Source organism: Phaseolus vulgaris, chromosome 10, assembly GCF_051622355.1.
Source record: "Phaseolus vulgaris cultivar YP4 chromosome 10, ASM5162235v1, whole genome shotgun sequence".
NCBI lineage: Eukaryota > Viridiplantae > Streptophyta > Magnoliopsida > Fabales > Fabaceae > Phaseolus > Phaseolus vulgaris.
In genome coordinates this window covers 12,530,529-12,552,998 of record NC_143507.1, presented here as the reverse complement: position 1 = coordinate 12,552,998, position 22,470 = coordinate 12,530,529, and the positions used below count along the sequence as shown (strand labels likewise).

General features: G+C 42.7%; 1 protein-coding gene and 2 pseudogenes across 1 annotated transcript; 2 read left to right on the top strand and 1 right to left on the bottom strand.

The window, feature by feature from the left end:
* Positions 1–15,666: 15,666 nt before the first annotated feature.
* Positions 15,667–16,141, bottom strand: LOC150024235 (uncharacterized). Its single transcript, XM_090296068.1, has 2 exons — positions 15,737–16,141; positions 15,667–15,693 (listed from the first exon to the last, which is right to left on the bottom strand). Exons 1-2 carry the CDS (start codon positions 16,139–16,141, stop codon positions 15,667–15,669), a joined length of 432 nt encoding a protein of 143 aa, XP_090152194.1.
* Positions 16,142–17,034: 893 nt separating this feature from the next.
* On the top strand, positions 17,035–17,140 carry LOC137819904 (small nucleolar RNA R71; annotated as a pseudogene).
* A 3,667-nt stretch (positions 17,141–20,807) lies between these two features.
* LOC137819901 (small nucleolar RNA R71) lies at positions 20,808–20,914 on the top strand (annotated as a pseudogene).
* Positions 20,915–22,470: the final 1,556 nt, after the last annotated feature.

The window sequence follows — 22,470 nt, the reverse complement described above, 5'->3', positions numbered from 1 at the left end:
AAGAAATTACACCGTCATCGCCGCCACGTGTCTTTCCGATGCCGTTTGCTCAGGCGATCACGGACACAGCGATCCCTGCGAGCATGGTAGCCGTGAAAGCTTCTTTCACCGGCGTGGAAGATCCTGAAGCACATCTCACTGCGTTCCACACGCAGATGATGCTGTCAGGAGGCTCAGACGAAGTTTATTGCAAGATGTTTATGAGCAGACTCCAGGGAACAGCGCTGAAATGGTTCGTTAGCCTGCCTACAGGTCACATAACCAGTTTCCAGCAGTTCTCGAAGCTTTTTGTCGACCAGTACATTGAGAACAAGGCGCCACCTAGGGTGTCTTACGACCTGTTCGACGTAAGGCAATATCAGGGAGAGTCCCTCAGGGACTATCTGAATCATTTTGGAGCACAGATGGTCCGCTCGCCTGCCAAAGACGAGGAGATGTTGGTATACGCCTTCATAAAGGGCGTACTGCCTGGACCTTTCAGTGAGGCGTTGATTAGGGGCCACCCCGCCAGGTTTGCTGAAGTTCGGCAACTTGCTGTGGCCGACATCGCCGACGAGAGCGAGGTTGCAGAAAAGAGAGGGAACGTGGCTCCTGCTAGGCCACGGGCCCAAACTAGGATTCAGCCGCAGAGGGTGCTGGAGACGGCGGCGGCTAAGAAGGATCAAAGGACTCGCCATCCTTACGACCCAAAGAAAAACAAGGGAAGGGGCCCAGGGCGCCCTAGAGAGTTCAATCGCCCACCCAGGTACAAGTTCGTCATGGGGTTGGCGGACCTGATCGCCATTCCCAACATAGCTGCCAGGCTTAAGGCGCCTGAGAAAGTCTCAGACAAGGTGTTAGGACCAAAACCGAATGCATGGTGCGAGTTCCACCAGAGTTTTGGTCACTCCCTTGATTCATGCTTGGCCCTGGGTTACCAACTCGACGATTTGGTCAAGAGCGGCTTCTTGAATGACTACCCGCTGGACAAGAGAACGGGGCAAGCGTCGAGCTCTCAACCAGCGAGCAGTGAGGGTCAGCAGCATGAGATGCCCACTCACGGCGAGATCCACACCATCGCTGGAGGTTTCTCAGGTGGTGGATGTACCGCATCACAGAGGAAGAAATATGCAAGGTCTGTGATGGCAGTAGATGTGTTCGAAGATCACTCGCCAAATGTAGACATTACGTTCACAAAGGAGGATCTTAGGGACGTTGTGCCTCATGACAACGATCCTATAGTTGTCTCGCTAGTCACAGCGGGAAGGAAGGTCCACCGGGTACTGGTGGATCAAGGAAGCTCGACAGATGTCATGTTCTGGCCGACTTTCACCAAGCTGCAATCACCCCTTGACCAGTTAACCCTACGGAGGATGCTTGTATGGGTTCGCTGGCGACCAGGTGGAGGTCAGGGGGTACATTGAGTTGAGAACCACATTCACAGACGAGGCGGCCTCGAGGACGGAGAAGATCAAGTACCTCATTGTGAATGCCCCCTCGGCGTATAACATTCTGTTGGGAAGACCGACCCTCAACAGAATAGGAGTTGTGCCCTCAACCAGGCACATGAAGGTTAAATTGTCGTCAATGGAAGGGGTGGTGATCACCATAAGGTCTGAAAAGATAGAGGCAAAGAAGTGTTACGAAAACAGCCTCAAGACCAAGAGGTCGGTGAGCTACGTCACCACGACACCACCTCCCGGTGTGAAGCCTGGGACAGCAGAGAGGCGAGTTGTCGATGCGGCGATGGAAGTGACCGCCGGAGGCGATGTCGTCATGGTGGACGCGGAAGCAGGGGGAGAAAATGTCGGCCGGGAGGAAGAAGCAAGAAACCGCCCAGAAGAGGCTAGGGAGTCGGGAATCGCCAGGGCGGTGATCGCCAGTGAAACAAGGCCCAAACCCGTCGAGGAGTGGCTTGAGAGGGAGATCGGGGGCAAGGTCTTCAAGTTGGGAAGATCTTTGGAAGGTGAGATGCAAGACCAGATCGCCAAGGTGATAGAAAGGCATCTGGATGCTTTTGCATGGTTTGCTTCAGACATGCCGGGAATCGACCCCGATTTCTTGTGTCACCACCTAGCAATGGACACACAGATCAGACCAGTGCGACAGAGAAGAAGAAAGTTTAATGAGGAGAGAAGACAAGCGATTAGGGACGAAACGCAGAAGCTCCTCGCCGCGGGTCATATCAGGGAAGTCCAGTACCCTGAATGGTTGGCCAATGTCGTGCTGGTGAGGAAGAGTAACGGGAAGTGGCGCATGTGCGACGACTTCACGGATCTAAACAAGGTTTGCCCAAAGGATTCATACCCTTTGCCAAGTATGGACGCCCTGGTCGACAGTGCAGCAGGGTGCAAGTTGTTGAGCTTCCTCGATGCCTTCTCTGGGTACAACCAGATTAAGATGCATCCTATGGATGAAGAGAAGACCGCCTTCATGACTGAGAGATCGTGCTACTGCTACAAAGTGATTCCCTTCGGGCTGAAAAACGCAGGGGCCACGTACCAAAGGTTGATGGACAAGGTACTTGCACCGATGGTGGGAAGGAATGTGCAAGCGTACGTAGATGATATGGTCGTGACTTCGTTAGAAAAAAGCAAGCACATCTCAGATCTGGAGGAGCTATTTACCACGATCGCCAAGTACAAATTAAAGCTAAACCCCGAGAAGTGCATTTTTGGCGTAGAGGCAGGGAAGTTCTTGGGTTTCCTCTTAACTGAAAGGGGGATTGAAGCAAATCCTGATAAGTGTGCTGCCATCTTGGCGATGAGAAGCCCGGCTACCGTGAAGGAGGTGCAGCAGCTTACAGGTCGGATGGCCGCCCTATCTCGTTTTGTGTCAGCTAGTGGAGAGAAAGGCCATCCGTATTTCCAATGCTTAAGGCGAAACAATAAGTTTGTCTGGTCGAAGAAATGCGAAGAAGCTTTCGTGAAGCTTAAAGAGTACCTGGCGAGCCCGCCGGTTTTGTGCAAGCCTTTGGTAGGAACACCTCTCAGGTTGTATTTTGCTGTAACTGAGAGGGCGGTGAGTGCGGTGCTCGCCCAAGATCAGGATCAAACTCAGAAACCTATCTACTTCGTTAGCAAGGTGTTACAAGCCCCAGAAGTAAGGTATCAGGCCTTGGAGAAAGCTGCCCTGGCAGTTGTATTCTCGGCGAGGAGGTTGCGCCACTATTTTCAAAGCTTTACGGTGCTGGTGATGACCGACTTGCCTATCCAGAAAGTCTTTAAAAAGCCTGATGTAGCTGGGAGGATGGTGAAGTGGGCAGTGGAGCTGTCAGAGTTCGACATCAAATACGAACCCCGAGGACCGATCAAGGGGCAGATTTTCGCTGATTTTGTGGTCGAGCTCTCGTCAGAAGCAACACGAGTTGAGGGGGACGATTTTCGTTGGGTACTTTCGGTGGACGGATCGTCTAACCAGCAGGGCAGCAGTGCTGGAGTCATTCTAGAAGGGCCCAACGGCGTGCTGATAGAACAGTCCCTGAGGTCTGCCTTTAAAGCTAGCAACAATCAAGCAGAATATGAGGCGTTGATCGCAGGTATCTTGCTGGCTAAGGAGATGGGAGCTAGGGTGTTGATGGCCAAGAGTGACTCATTGTTGGTCACGGGACAAGTAACAGGCGAGTTCCAGGCCAAGGATCCACAAATGGCGGCTTACTTGGAGTATGTGCAGGAGTTGAAAGGTTCCTTTGCCTCGTTTGAGGTGGTGCATGTACCCAGTGAGCAAAATGCCCGAGCTGACTTGCTAGCCAAGCTCGCCAGTTCAGGCAAGGGGGGTAGGCAGAGGACAGTTATTGAAGAAACTCTGAAGACGCCCAGACCACCAGGTTCTTCAGATAAGTAAGTCGACGGAGAAAGAGGCGAGGAGTCATAGGTCCTTGACCTAGGAGACCTTGAGATTGCCGAGAATAAGAGCATGTCGAGGGGAGAGGGTGAACATGGCACAGGTCTGCGCTACGCATAAGCCAGACACATGGATAACGCAATACCAACGTTGCCTAGCAGATGGCGTTCTCCCGCTGGATCCGACGGAGGCTAGGAAGATAAAGAAGAACTCTAGCAAGTTCACCTTGATCGACGACGAGCTGTACAGGTTTGGGTTTACGCACCCACTCCTAGAATGTGTGCACGGAGAAAAATGTATAAGAATTATGGCCGAGCTCCATGAAGGTATATGTGGGAGTCACATCGGGGGTCGAGCTCTGGCTGCAAGAGCTCTCCGTGCAGGTTATTACTGGCCAACGATGAGGGAGGACTGCAAGAAGTATGCTCAATGTTGCAAGCAATGTCAACAGCACGCCGATTGGCACAAGGCACCCCCAGAAGAGCTGAAGTCAATTTATAGCCCCTGGTCGTTTCACACTTGGGGAATTGACATTCTGGGACCCTTCCCATTAGCGGTCAGGTAGATGAAGTACTTGGTAGTGGTGATTGAATACTTCACCAAGTGGATCAAAGCGGAGCCAGTAGCCCAGATCACCGCACATAAGATCGAAGGCTTTGTGTGGAAGAACCTCGTGTGCCGGTTTGGTGTGCCTAAACGCCTGGTGTCGGACAATGGGACTCAGTTTGCAAGTCACCTGTTGAAGAAGCTGTGCGAAGAGGTGGGAATACAACAGGTGTTTGCATCCGTTGAGCACCCACAAACGAATGGCCAAGTGGAGTCTGCCAATCGGGTGTTGCTAAGAGGTTTAAAGAGAAGGCTCGAGAAAGCTAAGGGATCGTGGGCTGAAGAGGTACCCCACATAGTTTGGGCGTACCATACCACTGAACAGTCAGGAACCCACGAGACCCCGTTTAGCTGGTTTATGATGTGATGCGATGATTTCAGTTGAAATCCAGGAAAGCTCGCCGAGATTCCAGAACTTTGTGGCGGAAGACTCGAACAAAGAAAGAAGAATGAATCTGGATTTACTGGATGAGGTCAGGGAGGAGGCAAGAGTAAAGGCCGAGGCAGTAAAAAGGAGGATTGAGCGAAGGTATAACTCTAAGGTAATGCCAAGGCAGTTTAGAGGAGGCGACCTGGTGATGAGGAAGGCCCATCAGTACGAGATGGAGAACAAATTATCGCCTAAGTGGACGGGACCGTTCAGAATAACCGAGGTGCGCAGGAACGGCGCCTACCGCTTAGAGACGTTAGAAGGAGGGGCGATTCCTCGCACCTGGAACGCCACACATCTCAAATTATATTACAGTTAAAGCTGTGTAAGTAAAAACGAACATGAAGAAATTTACATGCTTTCTGTTAAAACAGTTTCAAGGGGGCACTCTTTTTTCCCTAAGGAGGGTTTTTAATGAGGCCACCCAATAAAGAAGAGTTTTCAAGCTTAAAGTTTCTATATTGCATGCTTTCTAGTTAAAATATTTAAAGTCCCCATCGTTTTTAGGCGATTTGCGGCATCAGTTAAAAGTTTTAAAGTCCCCATCGTTTTTCGGCGATTGGCGGCATCAGTTAAAAGTTTAAAAGACCTCATCGTTTTTCGGCGATCGGAGGCACCAGTGATGATTAAAGACCTCAACGCTCTCGTGTGTCTTGAGGCAACAGAAGAAGTCCTCCTCGCCCTTGAGCGAGTGCAGGCAAGAACAGAAGAAGTCCTCCTCGCCTTGAGCGAGTGTAGGTGAGAACAGAAGAAGTCCTCCTCGCCCTTGAGCAAGTGCAAGCAAGAACAAAAGAAGTCCTCCTCGCCCTTGAGCGAGTGCAGGCGAGAACAGAGGAAGTCCTCCTCGCCCTTGAGCGAGTGCAGGCGAGAACAGAGGAAGTCCTCCTCGCCCTCGAGCGAGTGCAGGCGAGAAAGTCCTCCTCGCCTTTAAGCGAGTGCAAGCAAGAACAGATCGAAAGACCTCTTTGCATAAGCAGACTGAGGCAAGATTAAAAGTCCTCAATGCATCCAAGGGGGAGGAGATGTACACCCTGGGCAAACTGGGGCACCAGAAAAAGTCCTTCTCACCTCGGAGTGAGTTCAGGCAAGATGAATTGAAAAGTCAGAGGTGTTCGAGACCTTAAACGGCGGGAAGGGAAGGTTGATGGAAAACGCCTTTCCCCCTTTAAGTGAAACATCGATATTGGCCCAGTAAGACCAGATAAAGCTTCCACGCTTGCAAGCAGTGCGAAGGTAGGTAAAATCCCTCTCGACTTAAAAAAGTTCAGATCATTGTTCTAAAACTCAGGGAGGTAGAGAAGGATCCGAAAGGCGCCTCTACCCCAGATGAGGGCACAATGATCAAGTTATGAAAGTAAGAAAGACTGCATCGCCAGAGCCCTACGGCGTGAAGGTTGAGATAGCGAGTGGGCTGTACGACGATCAGTTCTAGGCGATGACAGGAGTAAGAGGTCACCTCGCTTGGCAGATCAGGTAAACTGTATTTTAATACTAGTTTGAGTTAAAACCTGCTGCCTTGTAAGTGATTTATGCTAAGGTTTGTTGCCTTAAAGTTCACAAGTTGTGTTAAATATCATCGCTTAAAGAGTTAATAGTTGCTCAAGTTTACTTAGAGTTAACAGTTTGATAAATTGTTATAAGATTAACAGTTTACTCAAGTTAAAAGCAGTGTATGAAGGGTTGAGCCCGAGTATTGCTAAGTTAATGCAGTTGAGTGAGTTTCACCGGTTACACTAGTTAACCCCACAGCAAATAGAGGCAAAAACATGCAAGGTAAGAAGAAAGACGATATTTAGGAAATGAAAATTATATAAAGCAACGTCAAAACAAGTCTATACACAAATAGCTATTACAAACAAAATATGAACGACAAGTTTCAAAGAAGAGGTGATGGGGAGAGGCAGTTAGTCTTCGGAGGGTACAATCTTCCCATCCACCACTTCGTTGCAGATCGACACCATGGAAAGGTCAAGCTCAGGGTATTGGCATGCTACTTGCTCCAGAGCGGCGTCGAACCCGGCGGAGAGGACTTGAGAAGCGCTCTGCTCGAGCTCATGAGTTTGCTTCTTCAGACCTTCTTTCTCCTCATGAGATCGAGCAAGTTCTTCAGCAGCTTTTTTGCTCTCGTCCCGAGTTTGGGCCAGCTCTGCAGCGATCTTTTTGGTCTCCTCGCGAGTATCGGCGAGCTCGGCGAGAGCCTTGTCCCTTTCATTCTTGACCTTCCCCAGGAGGACCTCTCTATCTACCGACCTTTTCTCAAGTTTTTCCACCAGGGAAGCTTCAGCTTTTCGTGCAGCCTCCATATCCGCAACCTTGACCCTGTATGGAACTAATTTGCTCTCCAGGTCGATTTTCTCTTGAAGCTGGGTGTGCAGTTTTTGGCGCAGATCGAAGGCTTCCTTGCGTGAGTTCCTTAGCTCGGCATCCATGACGTCCTCCAGTCTTGAATGTTCGATCTCCACCATCATCAGATTGCAAGAAAGTTTTTCAGCCTCCGCCCTTATCATAAGGTTTGACTCCTTGAGCGCGGAGTTCTCCTCTTGGAGCTTCTTGAGTGAGTCCTTCACAACTCTTGATACAAGCAGGGGAAGATCTTCCGCCATAGCCTTCAGTTGGGCTGTGAAGGGCCTCAAGGTCTCTTCGAAGGAAGCTGGGAGGCTTGAGGCTGATGCTTGAGGCGCTGGTGGAGTTTGATGTTGGCTTTTACCACCACCCTCTTGAGCTTGTAAAGCAAGGGGGGTTTCTAGGCGTGGTGGTGAGGTCGGAGATTTTGTTATGAGGATTGGCGAAACCTGAGCGCCCTCATCTTCTCCTAATGCGACCCCAACGATGGATGTGGTCGAAGGAGGATCCTCTCCGACAGATACGAACGGTGTTGAGGCGCTCAGAGGGTTCTCTACATAGTTAGGGCCGCTACTTTCAACCACTTGGGGTGCGACGGCCAGGGGTGTTGCTTGGACTGGTTGTAGTAGAGCTGGAGGTGAGGGCGGTGTTGGTGTTTGGAGTGCAGGTGGTGAAGAGGTGGCCACCCTTTTCCTCTTAGCGACGAGGCCATCCTCGGTGTCTTCATCATCATCTTCTTCCTCTTGCACCACCTGAGGAGTTTTCCTTTTGGGTCTCCTCAAGATTAGTTTTTTCCTTTCTGGGGCGGGTAGTACCCCAGAAGAAGTTGGACCTCGGGGAGGAGTTTTGCCTTGGGTAGCGGCGATCGCAGCCACCGGGTTGGGCACAGCTTGGGAGCCCGCCGCGAGCTTGTGGGATCGGGTGATCGCCCTCAATTCCGCCAGTTTCCCTTTTCCCAACATGTTATCTGCACAAGGTAAAGGATAGATGAGCAACCAAAACAGAAGCAGAACATACAAGTATATTTATACAGAGATAACACAAGCAGCACATGGATTAATGATCAAGGCCTATACAGAAGGGTAAAAATGCTAAGTCAGTTTAACACGAAGCAAGAGTCTTGGTACTGGAGTAGGGGCTAACCTATGTGTATTTCGAGTTGGCTCTCGAAGAACTCGAAGGGAATTATTGAGGCAGTAGGGAAGGTGATGTTGGCAGCAGCCACACTCTTCCAGAAGAGACAAAGATCTTTTTCTAACTCCCCTATGTTGTCAGGACTTCTTGGTCTCCTGAAGCTGTCCTTGGAGTCCTTGTTCCCCTTGTTTACCCAATACAGGGGGAAGCCGTCAAGCAGCGAGGGGTCTTGATCGTTCTAGCACACCTTCACGAACTTCCCTTTCCAGTCTTTATAAGATTGCTGGAAGATTGAGAAGATTGATCTCCCAGCAATCCCGTTCAAGCTGACCCAGGGGCGATCTCCGGGATTCTTTGCCTAAAAAAGGAAGAGGAAGACATCGACTGAGGCTGGCAGCAACAAGTGCGCACAGAGGATTTGGAACGCCCTTACGAACGCCCAGCTGTTGGGATGAAGCTGGGCAGGGGCGATGTTGAGCTCGGTCAGTAACTCTCTCTCGAAACGAGTAAAAGGAAGCCTAAGCTTCACTTTCTTGAACAATGTAGCGTAGATGAAGCAGAACAACTCGCCGTTGTTCCCCTTATCGTCCGCGCAGATCGGTTCTCCCGAGAGGCAAGGCAGCACGGTCACTTTGCTATCATGCTCCTTGTGAAATGAAAGGTCGGGGTGATCTCCTTTCCTCAGTCGGTGCACGCCCAACTCAGTATTTATTGAGGAGGTCTCTTTCAACAGAGTTGGGGTGGCCCAAGGATAAAGCTCTTTATAGTCTTGCGGAGGAAGGGAGGCTCCTCCGGCGAGTGGTGGAGTTGCCTGGGTAGGGTTGGCATGAGAAGAGCAGGCCTCTCAGCCTGTGTGGAGGGAGCACCAGAGGCTCGTGAGGGGTTGCGTGTTGATGGAGGATTTGTCCCAGGGACAACCCTACAAGTTTTGGGTGGAGGTTTTCGCGATGAAGAAGGAGGATTAGCGGTGGACTTTGTGTGAGCCATCGTAGGAACTGCAAAGGAAAGAAAAGGGATGAAATGAGGATAGCAGAGAAAGACTCGATTGAGGACGAAGAAGATAGAACGAACGAACAAGGGTTCGCTGGGATAGATGTTGTCAAGGACGAAACCTTAGGTTACGAGAAAAAGAGATACAACCCACAACGTATGCTTCAGACAGTTAATGGATGATGCAAACCGATTCAAATGCAGTAAGTATCAATAGGAGGAGTAAAAGGGTTACCTTTTTATGATCGGATGAACGCTGAAGAAAGTTGAAGATTGAGAGAGACGAGAAGTTTTGTGGTTCGCAGAGAAAATGTTTGAAATGCTTGAGGATGAAGAAAGATGATGAAACAGTGAATAGCGAAGGGTTTAAGGGTTTTCAAACGTTGTAGGAAGCGCAAACGACGATTAAAAACGACCGTTGATGAAGCCACGTGTCGTTTGATTAAAGAGGGGGTTGGTGGAGCGTCAGAGAGGCAAAGGGTACGAACGTACGGAGATCCGTACAAGCGCCACGTAGATTGATCATGATTTGACTTCTTAGTCTTTTCGCTGGTCAAAGTCTCAGCTTAAGACTGGGGGGCTTGTGTACCGATCAGGTAATCAGAAGTGATGACGTGGCAACAAGCGATAATATAGGCGTGTCAAACGGGACACCTGGCTGACAGAAGGGAAGTACATCGGGAAGTCTGTGTAGTCGCCAATCGTTGATTTGGCGCTCTCCGATCTCTAGTGTGTGTAATTGGCGGTCGCCAGAGTTGTGCCATAGTCGCCATATATGAGTACTAGGAGATCAGGTGGTTAGAGACCGCCGAGAGGGGCACATCGCCGAAAGATCAGGAAAGCTTGCCTAAGGCTTTCAAGGGGTACAAGTACGAAGAAGGCGCCAATGATATGCTTATCACGCAGCAGTGGAGGATGAGGTTATCAGATGATCATTCCCTAGCCAGAGGTCGAGGCAAGGGAACCGTTTCCCAGAGCATGCATGATGTGCAAGTGAAGCAGATCGTGATAGCGGCAGGCGAGACCACAGAGAAGGTGTGCAGGGTGACACCCCGTACTCGCCACTTAAGGGGTCGCGCTCCAAGGTAAGCTGTGCACCAAGTTACTCCTCGTATGGGTAACTTAGTCGAATGGCTTGAAGAGTAGAGGTGACGCTCAAGTGGAGGGAGCTCCAGATGGTGACACGTGTACAGCTGGATGCGAGCCACGTGTCCAGAGGTGTAACCGTCAGGAGAGAGAAAGTGCTCAGGTATATAAGGAACACTTAACAGACTTTTGAGGTACGCTTTCAGAATACTTTCTAGTACACTAAGATTCACTGCGCAGGGTTCCTTGAGTTGAGATATTCTCTCTGAGTTTTTGGTGATTCCGTCACTGACTTGAGCGTCGGAGCGCGATCGGCCGCAGCGGCGCCACTTTGTTTTCTTTAGGTTCTTGCGAGGAATTAGGGCGTGAGGAGCAAAGGCTAACGTGGTGCGAAGCTGATCAAGAGGAGAGACCTTTGACGTGGCAAGACTCTTGCACTCAGGTTAACCGACAGGATCAGTAGTTTATGTTTATTTTGGTTGAATGTATATGGATTTGTGAATTTTATAATATTTTAAGGGTATTACATACATATTGTAAATGACATATCAATAATACATTATATTATAAAAAAATAAAACAATTAAATTTGTTGAGGTTAATCTTCATGTATAACACATATCTTAATGTCAAATAAGAAAACCAATATATAACTTCATTTTAGTAAGTCTTTTTTTCTCTTACTATATTTTATATGGAGAATTTTATGATATAATTTTAATAATCAAATCTCGATAAGAGTTAAAGATTATTTAATATGCATGATGTAATACCCTCACAATTATATACTTTACTATAAATCCAACATAGAGCTTGTATAAAGCATACAGTTTTTCAAAACGTAAATTAAACATATCGAAGTATATATGTGTGTAAATACAAACTTTTAAAAAATATAGATACAATTAAAGCTCTAATCTCTTCGAGATGTTGTTCCTGCAGTTGTACCTATATTTGCTCGTGTACAAACAACACATACAAGGGTAAGCTATTGAAATCAATTTTCAATGAATATAATGGAAACATTGTAATTGGTAAACAAACAAAAATTCAATTCAATTCCATAAACACCAACATACAAAAGCTATAAAGACCATACATAGATCTATACATAAGAGATATTCAATAAGCGAAGTATCAACTAACGCATTCTAGAAGACTCATATTAAGTACATCATACCAAAGCCTAACATCTAATCCAATCCAAGACTTAAATTAACAAGTGAACCCAAGAGTAAAGGATTAATGTAAGTTTAATACAAATCAAGTCGCATATCCACAAATGTCAATGTGTGCAAGGATATCTCTCTTACAACGTAGGTATCAATACATAATACACAAAACAAACAATGATTCACATATCATCCCATATTTATAACCCTAAATTCATACAATTTTTATCACTCTTAAAAACTATTTCCATAAAACATACATCATTTAAACAAAGTCACAATCAATTAAATATACAAATTAATATTCATTTTGCATTTATAATAAACATTCCCATACAATCCATTAATGAGACAAGAAAAAAAAATCGCTTGAGTGAAAATTTCTTTGTTTAATTGAAAATCTAGCTGAGAAGTAAGGTTGAGTTGAAAGTCTATTTTTACTTGAACAAAAAATCATTCACTTGAGTGAAAATAGGGTCGAAAACAAATTTTGGATCTCTATTCTATTTTTGCTTCAGCGAAAATTATCCACTTGAGCAAAAATATTAGAAAATCAACCTCATGCAGCAGAACCATGATGACTTTTCTACGACAAGTGCACCATGTTGTCAAAAGTAATAATTTGTCCCTAAGGACGGATATCGAACCCACAAGGAATAGTTGAATAATCAAGTAAAAGATTCACTAAATAGAAATAGAATAATAAAGTTTGTTGGAGTTTGTTATGATTGGAATGATTAATAAGCTGCTGAGTTTGACATTTTAGCTATTTTTGTGTGTTCCATGCCTTCCAGCTTTCTCCTTTTAGCTTATCTTATTTTCTTTAGCCCAGTCATCTCCATTCTTCCCTAAAAACCTAGAATTAACACCAAATTTGGGAATAAAATGCTCTTGTTCAAATAAAGATAATAAAATATGTATAAAGGTATAAATTCATAAATTAGGGATTATTTTATATATAGTTTAACAATTAATACTCATAAGTGTCTATATTTTAATATGAAATATTACTGAAATTAGGCACTTATCACTCTCCCTAACTTAGAATATTGCTTTTCCTCAAGGAAAGTAAATGAATACATTTGAATTTAAATATCAAACAACTTAATTCACTAAACAATAGATCAAATTAGAAACTTATGATGCTTCCAAATTCAAATATAGAAAAATATAAACACAATAAACTTTCAGGATCAAATAAAAACTAATAAATGACAATTTATCAAGAAATTTCTTCAAATATGCTCACTGGTAAGTGTTTCTCTCTATTTTCATTGAATCATAACTAATCACAGTTGCTTTTCATTTCATCTTCCTATCACAAACATATTAGAAACATGAATTTTTAGGTCTTTTCTAGGATTTTAATGAGGTTGGGCTTCCAAAAAGTATTGTTTTTCAGATAAAAAAAATGCACATCTTAAAGGAGAAGAACATACCTACAATCCAATTATCGAGAACATATATGTTATCTAATCACAATTTTCTTTTGAATTCACACTTTTCCTTAATTTATTGTATTTTTCACTTATTCATGATTTTCAACATGAATTTTTCTTTTTTTTTCTTTGAGAATATTTTTTTTTTTCATCAATAGGAATAGATTCTTCCTATTTTCTACTTTTTGAAGTTTGACAATTAGAACCAACAATTCCCTTGTATATGTATATTGCATCTATGTCCTCCTTCCTTAGACATGCCAAAGGGTATAAAAATATATCATCAAAGGTTTAGGGTGCAATAATAACAAAAAATTCTTAGCTTCAAAGGGATATATATATATATATATATATTGATCCTGCCGGTTGACTTAGCGCCAAAGCGTTGCCTCGTCACAAACCTCCTCACCAGCTTGACTCCACGTGCCCTTTAAGTCCACACCACAAAAGCTTCCACAAGGAACCTGAAAACACAAGGTGGCACCTCTGCGGCCGGTGGCGCTCCGACGCTCAAGTCAGTAACAAGAACACCCAAAACTCAGAGAAAATATGCTCTGTAGAACCGTACTAAAGGCACACAACCCTAGCAGAATGAGCCGTAATGAAAGCATACCTCTGCAGATTCTGTTAAGTTTACCTTTATAGCTAGGTTTCTTCTCTCTCCAGGCCGTTATGCTTTTGGACGCGTGGCTCACATCCAACCTTGCACATGTCGCCATCTGGGTTGGGATAGCAGGTAACGCCCATCCCTACACGTGTCATCATCTGAGCTAGGTTAACTCGAGCGTCACTTCTCTATTGCACCCAACCCTGCACGTGTCATCATCTGGGTTGAGTAACAGATAGCATCCAACCCTACACGTGTCGTCATCTGGGTTGGGGCAACTTGAACGTTATTTCTGTGTAGTAACCAGCCGTGCAGCTAAGTCATCTACTCATGGAGCAAGCTAACACGCAATGTGCCTTAGAACACCACTTGACCAGGCAAGGTGGCGCCCTTCTTATCACTGCGCCATGAATGTTCTTGGGCTGAGGAGACCTTGTTACCAACGAATGTCCACTCTGGGAATCTTGTCCCTTTCAACCCACACGCCCTTCACGCCTTATGCTGGCGCAACAATCGCCTCACTGGAATTGTACACTTGAACTTACACTTCTGAGCCTTCATCAGCTTCAACTGAGCTTACTGGGAGATCCGGCGATGTGCTCCTCGCGGCAGCGTCAGACCACCTGATCTCCCATCGTCAACATGTCGACGTTATACGATCTAGGCGACATCCGATCATGTACGTTGTAGCACGCCGCTTCCACAAACGAGGACTACACTAGCTTCTGAACCACTCACCCTTCTTTAGCCACGTGCTCTGCTAAACCCGCCTCACGTGGTCACGTGCTAGACACGTCATCACACCCGATGACCTGGCCGGTACATACATACATATATATATATATATATATATACAATAAATTCTAATAAGATAAAGGTAAGCTATTTGGCCCTAGTTTCTTAATTAACACCAATGCCTCAATCATCTCATGCTCTTTTAGGATGTAACAAAAATATAAAAATTAAGCAACCACAACTGTTAATTCATCAGTAAAACTCTCAAAATTGTTTAAGGTTCACACACTCACTTGGTTTAATTAGTCTCATTCCTTTTTGTTTTGTCATTATCTGTTCTAATCAATCATTCTATTAAATTTTCATGTATCACAATTTCAACTAAATTTGAATAGGGATACAATCATATTTTATTTTCTAACCTATGTCTAATACATCTCACTGTTTAATATTTAAACACAATTTTTTTTTTCCACAATTCAAAATTAACATTTTAGTTCTTTTTTATTTGAGAAAAATAAACTAGAAAACAAACAAATTAAAACTTAAATTTATTCAAGAAAAATAATTCAAGACATAAAACTAACAAAATAGCAAAAACAACAAATTTATTCAAAATATAAAACAAGCAAATAAAACAAACTAAGCAAATAAACAAAAAACAAAATAACTGAAAACTAAAATAAATAAAAAACATAAATAGAAAAATAAAACCAAATTCAAATAACTAAAAAGAAAAGAGTTAGAAAGATAAAACCATATTTTTGCTCAATCCTCTCTTCCTAAAAAGTCATCCAGCTCTTTGTTAAAATCTTCTTCTATAGTCTTACTTCATTTGCTGGATCTGCCCCCCCTGAATAATAGAACTTGTCCCCAAGTCAAAATACATAACCTGCAAACTGATTGGGCATATAGGGAGTGCCTTACCTTTTAGAAAGGAAAGAAGAATTCTTTTTTTTTTTTGTAGAAATTTTACTCGTTTCAGCAAGATTCCCTGAAAGAAACTCAATTTTTTCAACGTAAAACTCGTTTGAGCGAGATTCCCTACATAAAACTGAAAAATTAAGTTGTCAAACTCGCTCAAGCGAGATGACTCCAAAGACCACCCTTTTTTTCATAATCCACCTCACTTAATCGCCTGGGCAATAATCCCTACAAGAAAACATGATTTTTGAATGGTAAAATCAAAACAAAGATAACAAAATAACATAAAACTAAAATGTGGACTGGGTTGCCTCCCAGCGCTTGTTTAACGTCATCTAGCTTGACGCCTATTTATTTCAAGGTGGACAACTCCCTTTGTTACATCCTTTTGTACAAATTCTTCCCCTGCATTAAAATTTTTTAGACCATAAAAAAGATTAAAAGTTACCTCCTCATTTTGAGCTCTAAGTTGATGTTCTCCTTTGTCAACATCAACTATGATTCTAGCAGTCTTCATAAAGGGTCTGCCAAGTATCAAGGGAACCTCCTCATCTTCTTTTGTGTCCATTATAACAAAATCCAAAGGGAATGTGAACTTATCCACCTTCACAAGAACATCTTCAACCACACCATAAGGATATTTGGTTACTCTATCAACCAACCATAAGGTCATCTTGGTGGTTTTAATCTTCAAATCTTCTATTTTCTTCATCATTTCCAAAGGAATTAGATTTATGCTTGACCCCAAACCCAATAAGGCATTGTCCACAAATAAAGCACCTATTGACACGGGAATATTAAAACTTCCTGGGTCCTTAGATTTTTTAGGTAAGCCTTTTTTTAATAATGGCATTGTATCTATCCTACAACTCTATATTTCTCTCTTCAATATAGCTCCTATTCTTTCGAAATCTTTCAAATGTTGAATCATGCTTCAGATTTCCTGCAAAATAATTTCTGGGGAGCAAATTGTAAAAAAAAATTCTTTCCATCTTGTTCTTTGAAGGAGCATGAGGATATGATAAATCTTTTTGAAGAACACCTCTCTCCTTATATTCACTTTTTTTCTTTAATTTTTCCTCCTCACTTCTTTTCTTTTCTCCCTCTTTCTCATCTCTCTTCCCCTTCGTCTCATCTTTTTCTTCTTTTTCAGTCACTACATTATTGCAATGCTTTTTTGGATTGGTTTTGCTGTTGACTGAAAAACTAGCCACTTTGACTCTCTGCAATTTGTTTGGCCAATTGTCCCATCTGAATCTCCATATTCCTAATCGTTGCCATATTATTTTCTTGTCGGACCACAAGCTTTGCCAGGGCGTCTTCAACTTCACTCATTCTTTCAGACATGGATGGATCCTCAACTTCAAGTGAATTGTTATGATAAGTACAATGACCATTAGGATGATCACCTTCACAAAAATCACACCTGATTGATTGAATCTGGCTTTGAGATGAATGAACAACATGTAATTTTGGGGAAATTTAGCCATTTGTGCGGTTAGTTACTCAATCTACTGTGTCATAATTTTATTTTGAGCCAAGAGTGCATCTTCTAACAACCTTTTCTTCTGAATACGTTGTCTGTCATGTTGGGCTTGATAATCAGTTGATGCCAATGCATCAATAATCCTTGTCACTTGTTCTACATTGAGAACCATGATTGTGTCGCTAGTTACAACATCTAGGAGCATCTATGTATCAGATCTGAGACCACTAAGAAATATGCTCAGTCGACAAATATGTTTAAACCCATGATTTGGTCATTTTCTAAGCATGATTTTGAATCTCTCCCATGTCTCACATAAAGATTTATCTGCTCCTTGTCTGAACATAGAGATTTCAATCTTTGGTTTGATGTAGAGAGAGATTGGAAAAAATCTGTGCAGAAATTTTTCCTCTACATCCTCCCAGCTAGTGAGGCTCTTATTTGGAATTGATTTGAGCCATTCCTTAGCTTTTCCTGCCAATAAAAAAAGAAACAAGCGCATATAAATATTTTCAATATCACCTGATTGAAAGCCCATTGTTCCCATCAGTTCTTAAAATGTAGACAAATGTGAATATGGATCCTTATGATCCATTGCTGTGAATTGATAGGCACTGATCAGAGTGAGAAAAAAGGGTTTTATTTCCAAGGCCTTGGCGGTAGTAGGTATTGCAATACTAGAAAAATTAATTGGCCCTTGGTACATGACATAATCTCTAGTGTCCTCCTAGGAGGTGGTGCTTGTTCTTCTACCATGTTACTTTCCACCTGAAAAATATTGTTAGTGGGAAAAGAAACAGAGTATTTTTTTTTCTTTAAAAAAATAAAAAACAAATAAAAGAAAATAAATTCAAAATAAATTTGAAGATAAAATAAAAACAAATTTAAAACAAATCTACAATTAAAATAAAATAAACAAATCTTCTATTCCCGGCATAGATCCTGACTTCTTGTGCCATAGACTTACTATGGATGAGAAAGTAAGGCTAGTAATAAAGAGGAGAAGAAAAGTTCAATGAAGAGAGACGTTTGGTCATCAAAGAAGAGACCCAGAAGCTCTTGAGAGCTGGCCACATAAGGGAAATCCAATACCTTGAGTGGCTAGAAAATGTGGTATTGGTAAAGAAGGCCAATGGAAGGTGGAGCATGTGGGTCAACTTTACATACCTAAATAAAGCTTGTCCCAAAGATTCATACCCGCTGCCCAGCATTGAGTCCTTGGTGGACAATGCTTCAGGTTGTCGACTTCTAAGCTTTCTAGACGTGTTCTCGGGGTACAATCAGATTCGCATGCACCCCCGTGATTACAGCAAGACCGCATGTAGAAAATGAAGCTTTGATAAAACCAAATTAGTGAAGAGAGCTTGATGTTGTGCTACTTTGATTGAAGATTAGTTCTAGGATGTCTATAATTCTTGTAAAAAAATCATTCTTAGTCATATGCACAAGCTGAATCAATCTGTTTTGAAAAAGAAATGTTTTTCACGGTATAGTTGGTTGTTTTACACCTAGCTTGTTTGAGGTTTTTCAAAACTGATTTTGACTTGGTTGACTAACTGTCAAAACCAATTTAGCCGGTTAAAACAACATTTCAACCTGTTGATTGTCATGTTTCTTAACAACTTTTCAAAAACATGTTAAACCTATTTTCAATTGATTTGAATTTGTTTTGGCTCATTATTAAAACTGCCTAAAATAGCTAGATTTGAGAACTGTAAATCTGATTACCCTACATATTCAAAATATACAGAAAGTGAGATTGAAAACATTTTTTAAAAGAGATTTGATTCAAAGTTTTGCAAGATTTCGTAGAGGTTGTGCATTGATTCAAGATTTGATCTTAGGAGCTCTGTGATTTCCTAAAATACCTGGTGTAATCTGTTCTTTTTTATTTTTGTAATTGTTTTTCTTACTTTACTTGTAAGTTTTTAAATCTGTAAGTCAGAGGTTGTTCTGACAGTGGTTGTGTGAAAAGCAAAGAGAGTGAGTGTTCTTGTGTGGTCAAGATCACCTCTTTGTGGTGTTGAGTGTTTGCAATCTGATTGATTGATTGCTAGTGGAATACCAGTGATTGTCTGGGGACTGGATGTAGCTCAGGTGTTGAGTGAACCAGTATAAATTGATTGTGTAATCTCTCTCTTTCTCTCACTCATTATAAACTGTTTGATGTGGTTTTTGCCTCTGCTGCTATAAACAACCAGTTAAAATGAAATTTCAATCGATTTTTTTTTTCTGCAAACAGTTTTAATTGCTTTGATTGTTTGGCTTCCCTGATTGCTCTTTTTGTGATTATTGATAAAGCTTCATTCTTAGCCAATCTTTGCGAAAATCTTTTGACAAACAATTCATCCCCCTCCTTTTTATCCCATTAATTCTAACACCGCATTCATGACAAAACTCTCCAGTTATTGCTATAAGTTCATGCCTTTTGGGCTGAAGAACATCGGCGCTACCTATCAAAGGTTGATGGACAGGATTCTCGCCCACATGATTGGGCGAAATGTGTAAGCATACGTGAATGACATGGTCGTCACCTCAGAAGAGAAGAATCAACTCGTCGCTGATTTGGAAGAGTTATTTATTAAAATAGTTAAGTACAATCTAAAATTGAACCCAGAAAAGTGTGTGGTTGGGGTAGAGGCAGGGAAGTTCCTGGGATTCCTGCTCACTGAACGGGGGATAGAAGCGAACACGGACAAGTGTGCAACAATCATAGGAATGAAGAGCCCCGCCACTATGAAGGAAGTGCAACACCTGATTGGACGGATTGCCGCCCTGTCCCGATTCCTATCAGCAGAAGGAGATAAGGGGTACCCTTACTTCCAGTGTTTGAAGAAGAGAAATCACTTCACATGGACTTGCAAATGTGAAGAGGCGTTCCTCAAGTTGAAGGAGTACCTAGTCAGCCTGCCTGTCCTTTGTAAGCCACTATCAGGTACTCCCCTTCGTCTCTATTTTGCAGTCACAGATAGGGCAATCAACTCGGTCATTGTGCAAGAACAGGATCGGACTTAGAGGCGAATATACTTTGTGAGCAAGGTGTTGTAGGGGCCCGAGGTACGATATCAGGCCATTGAAAAGGCAGCCTTGGCAGTAGTGTTTACAGCTCGGCGACTCTGGCACTATTTCCATAGCCTTATTGTGATCGTAATAGCCGATCTTCCAATCTGCAAGGTCCTCCAAAAGCTTGATGTAGCAGGTCGGATGGTACACTAGGCAGTCGAGCTATCTGAGTTCGACGTACAATATGAACCCAGAGTGCCTATCAAGGGTCAGGTATATGTTGACTTTGTGGTAGAGCTATCCTCAGAAGCCACCCAGGTAGACGCTGGAGACTTTCAGTGGGTCCTTTCCGTAGATGGATCCTCTAATCAGAAAGGTAGCGATGTTAGCATCATTCTGGAGGGACCTAATGGACTGTTGATTGAGCAGGCCCTTAGATTCTCTTTCAAGGCCAGCAATAACCAGGCCGAGTACAAAGCACTGGTAGCTGGGATGCTGTTGGCCAAGGAATTGGGCGCTCGAAGTTTGTTGGTTAAAAGAGACTCGCTGCTGGTAATCGGGCAAGTCACGGATGAGTACCAAGTCGAAGATCCACAATTGGCTTCGTACTTGAGATATGCAATTTTTCCCAGCTTTAGATTAATTGTTCTGATAAGAACAGTGACCATTAGGATGATCACCTCCACAAAAATCACACATGATGAGTTGATTCTGACTCTGAGACGAGTGCATAACATGTAATTGTTGGGGCAATTTAGCCATTTGTGTAGTTAATTGCTCAATCTGCTATGTCATAATTTTATTTTGAGCCAAAAGTGTATCTAAAGTATTCAATTTTAACAACCCTTTCTTTTGAATACCTTGTTTATCATGTTGTGCTTGCTAATCAATTGACGCCAATGCATCAATAATCCTTGTTGCTTGTTCTACATCAACAACCATCATTATGATGCCAACTGTAACATCTAGGAGCATCTTAGTATCAGATCTGAGACCATTAAGAAATATGCTTAGTTGAGGAATATCTTCAAATCCATGATTTAGGCATTTTCTCAGCATAATTTTGAATCTTTCCCATGTCTCACAGAAAGCTTCATCTGCTCCTTGTCTGAACATAGAAATTTCATACTTTTCTTTGATGCAGTGAGAGATTTGAAAGAATATTTACTGAAATTTTTACTCTACATCCCTTCTAGCTAGTGAGGCTTTGATTTGGATGTGATTTGGGTCATTCTTTAGCCTTTCCTGCTAATGAAAAAGGAAACAAGTGCATATAAACAATTTCAATATCACCTGATTGAAAATCCATTGTCCCACTAATTCATAAAATATAGCCAAATGTGTATATGGATCCTCGTGATCCATAGTTGTAAATTGATGGGTACTGATGAGACTAAGGAAAACGGGTTTCATCTCCAAGGCCCTGGTGGTAGCAGGTATTGCAATACTAAAAACATGCCTTGGCTCCTGATGCATGGCATAATCTCCAAGTGTCCTCCTTGGAGGTGGTGCTTGCTCTTCTGTCGTGTTGCATCCTCTTGAAAAACATTAGTGGGAAAAGTGGTTGAGGATTCCTCTCTAATGTCTCTTTGCCTCTCTTTTGTCATTGTCTTTTTTTTTTTTTTTAAAGTTTTCATGTTAGGCATCACTATGCAACTTGACATCTCAGCTAGGCTGACATCTCAAGTAACAACAATCATCTGCCATCTCATGAAAAAGTATTATTAGAAAAAAGGAAAAAGAAAGAAAATACAAAAATATGGGGAGACTAGACCAAAACCCACATGTTAACAAAAACGATACATAGGTAGACTATACCTATTCATAAAGAATTCTAAGAACAGATTAGATGGAAGTCTATTATACCAATGAAATGATTCTCTATGAATGAACCCTAAATTAGCCAACTTATCAGCACATGCATTTCCCTCACGAAAAATATGAGTAACCCTAAACCTGATTGACCTACAGAAATTAAGACAAGTATTCCATCAATTACGAAGCATCCACGGAACATTAGTCCTAGCAGTAAACGCAGCACAAACCAAGACAGAATCACGTTCAAGCCAAACATTAGTAAGTCCCATCTTTTGAGCTTCCTCCATAGCATGTATAACTCCATAAAACTCAGCAACCAAAGCAGTCTGAACTTCAAGAAACCCTGAAAAAGCACCAATAAATTCTCCCATACTCCCATGAAAAATACCTCCACAAGTAGCAAGACCAGGATAAACCCTAGCAGCCCCATCAATGTTAATTTTAACCCAGCCTGGTGAAGGAAATTCCCATCTAACAGGAAGAGGACGAAGAACTTTCCCACTACGAGTCTTAATACCAAAAAAATTAATCACGTTGAAATCCAACATATCATTCTTCATTGAAGCTTTAGACGAATTTCCCACTAGACAAGTTAAATCTTTAATTACCTTTGAAACTTCAATCTTATCCTGAAATCTAGCATAATTCCTCATACGCCATGTCATCCATATAGAAAAGGTTGTCACAGCAAGCTTAATCAATTTAACTAAAGGACTACCATCACTCTTAATAAAAGAAAGAAGATCATCCTTATTAGAGAAATGAGAAGTAAGAAAAATTTGTCGAACCCAACTCCAAATATGTAACGCATTAGAACATTCAAAAAATAGATGTTGAATAGATTCTTCATGCTTTTCACAAAGCGTACACATAGA

Excerpts from the sequence above, each read along its gene's own strand:
- LOC150024235 (XM_090296068.1), bottom strand. The coding sequence starts at position 16,141 with ATGCCATTATTAAAAAAAGGCTTACCTAAAAAATCTAAGGACCCAGGA. Across the intron at positions 15,694-15,736 it reads TTAGAGCTCAAAATGAGGAG|GGGAAGAATTTGTACAAAAG; the intron begins GTAACTTTTAAT and ends ATTTTAATGCAG.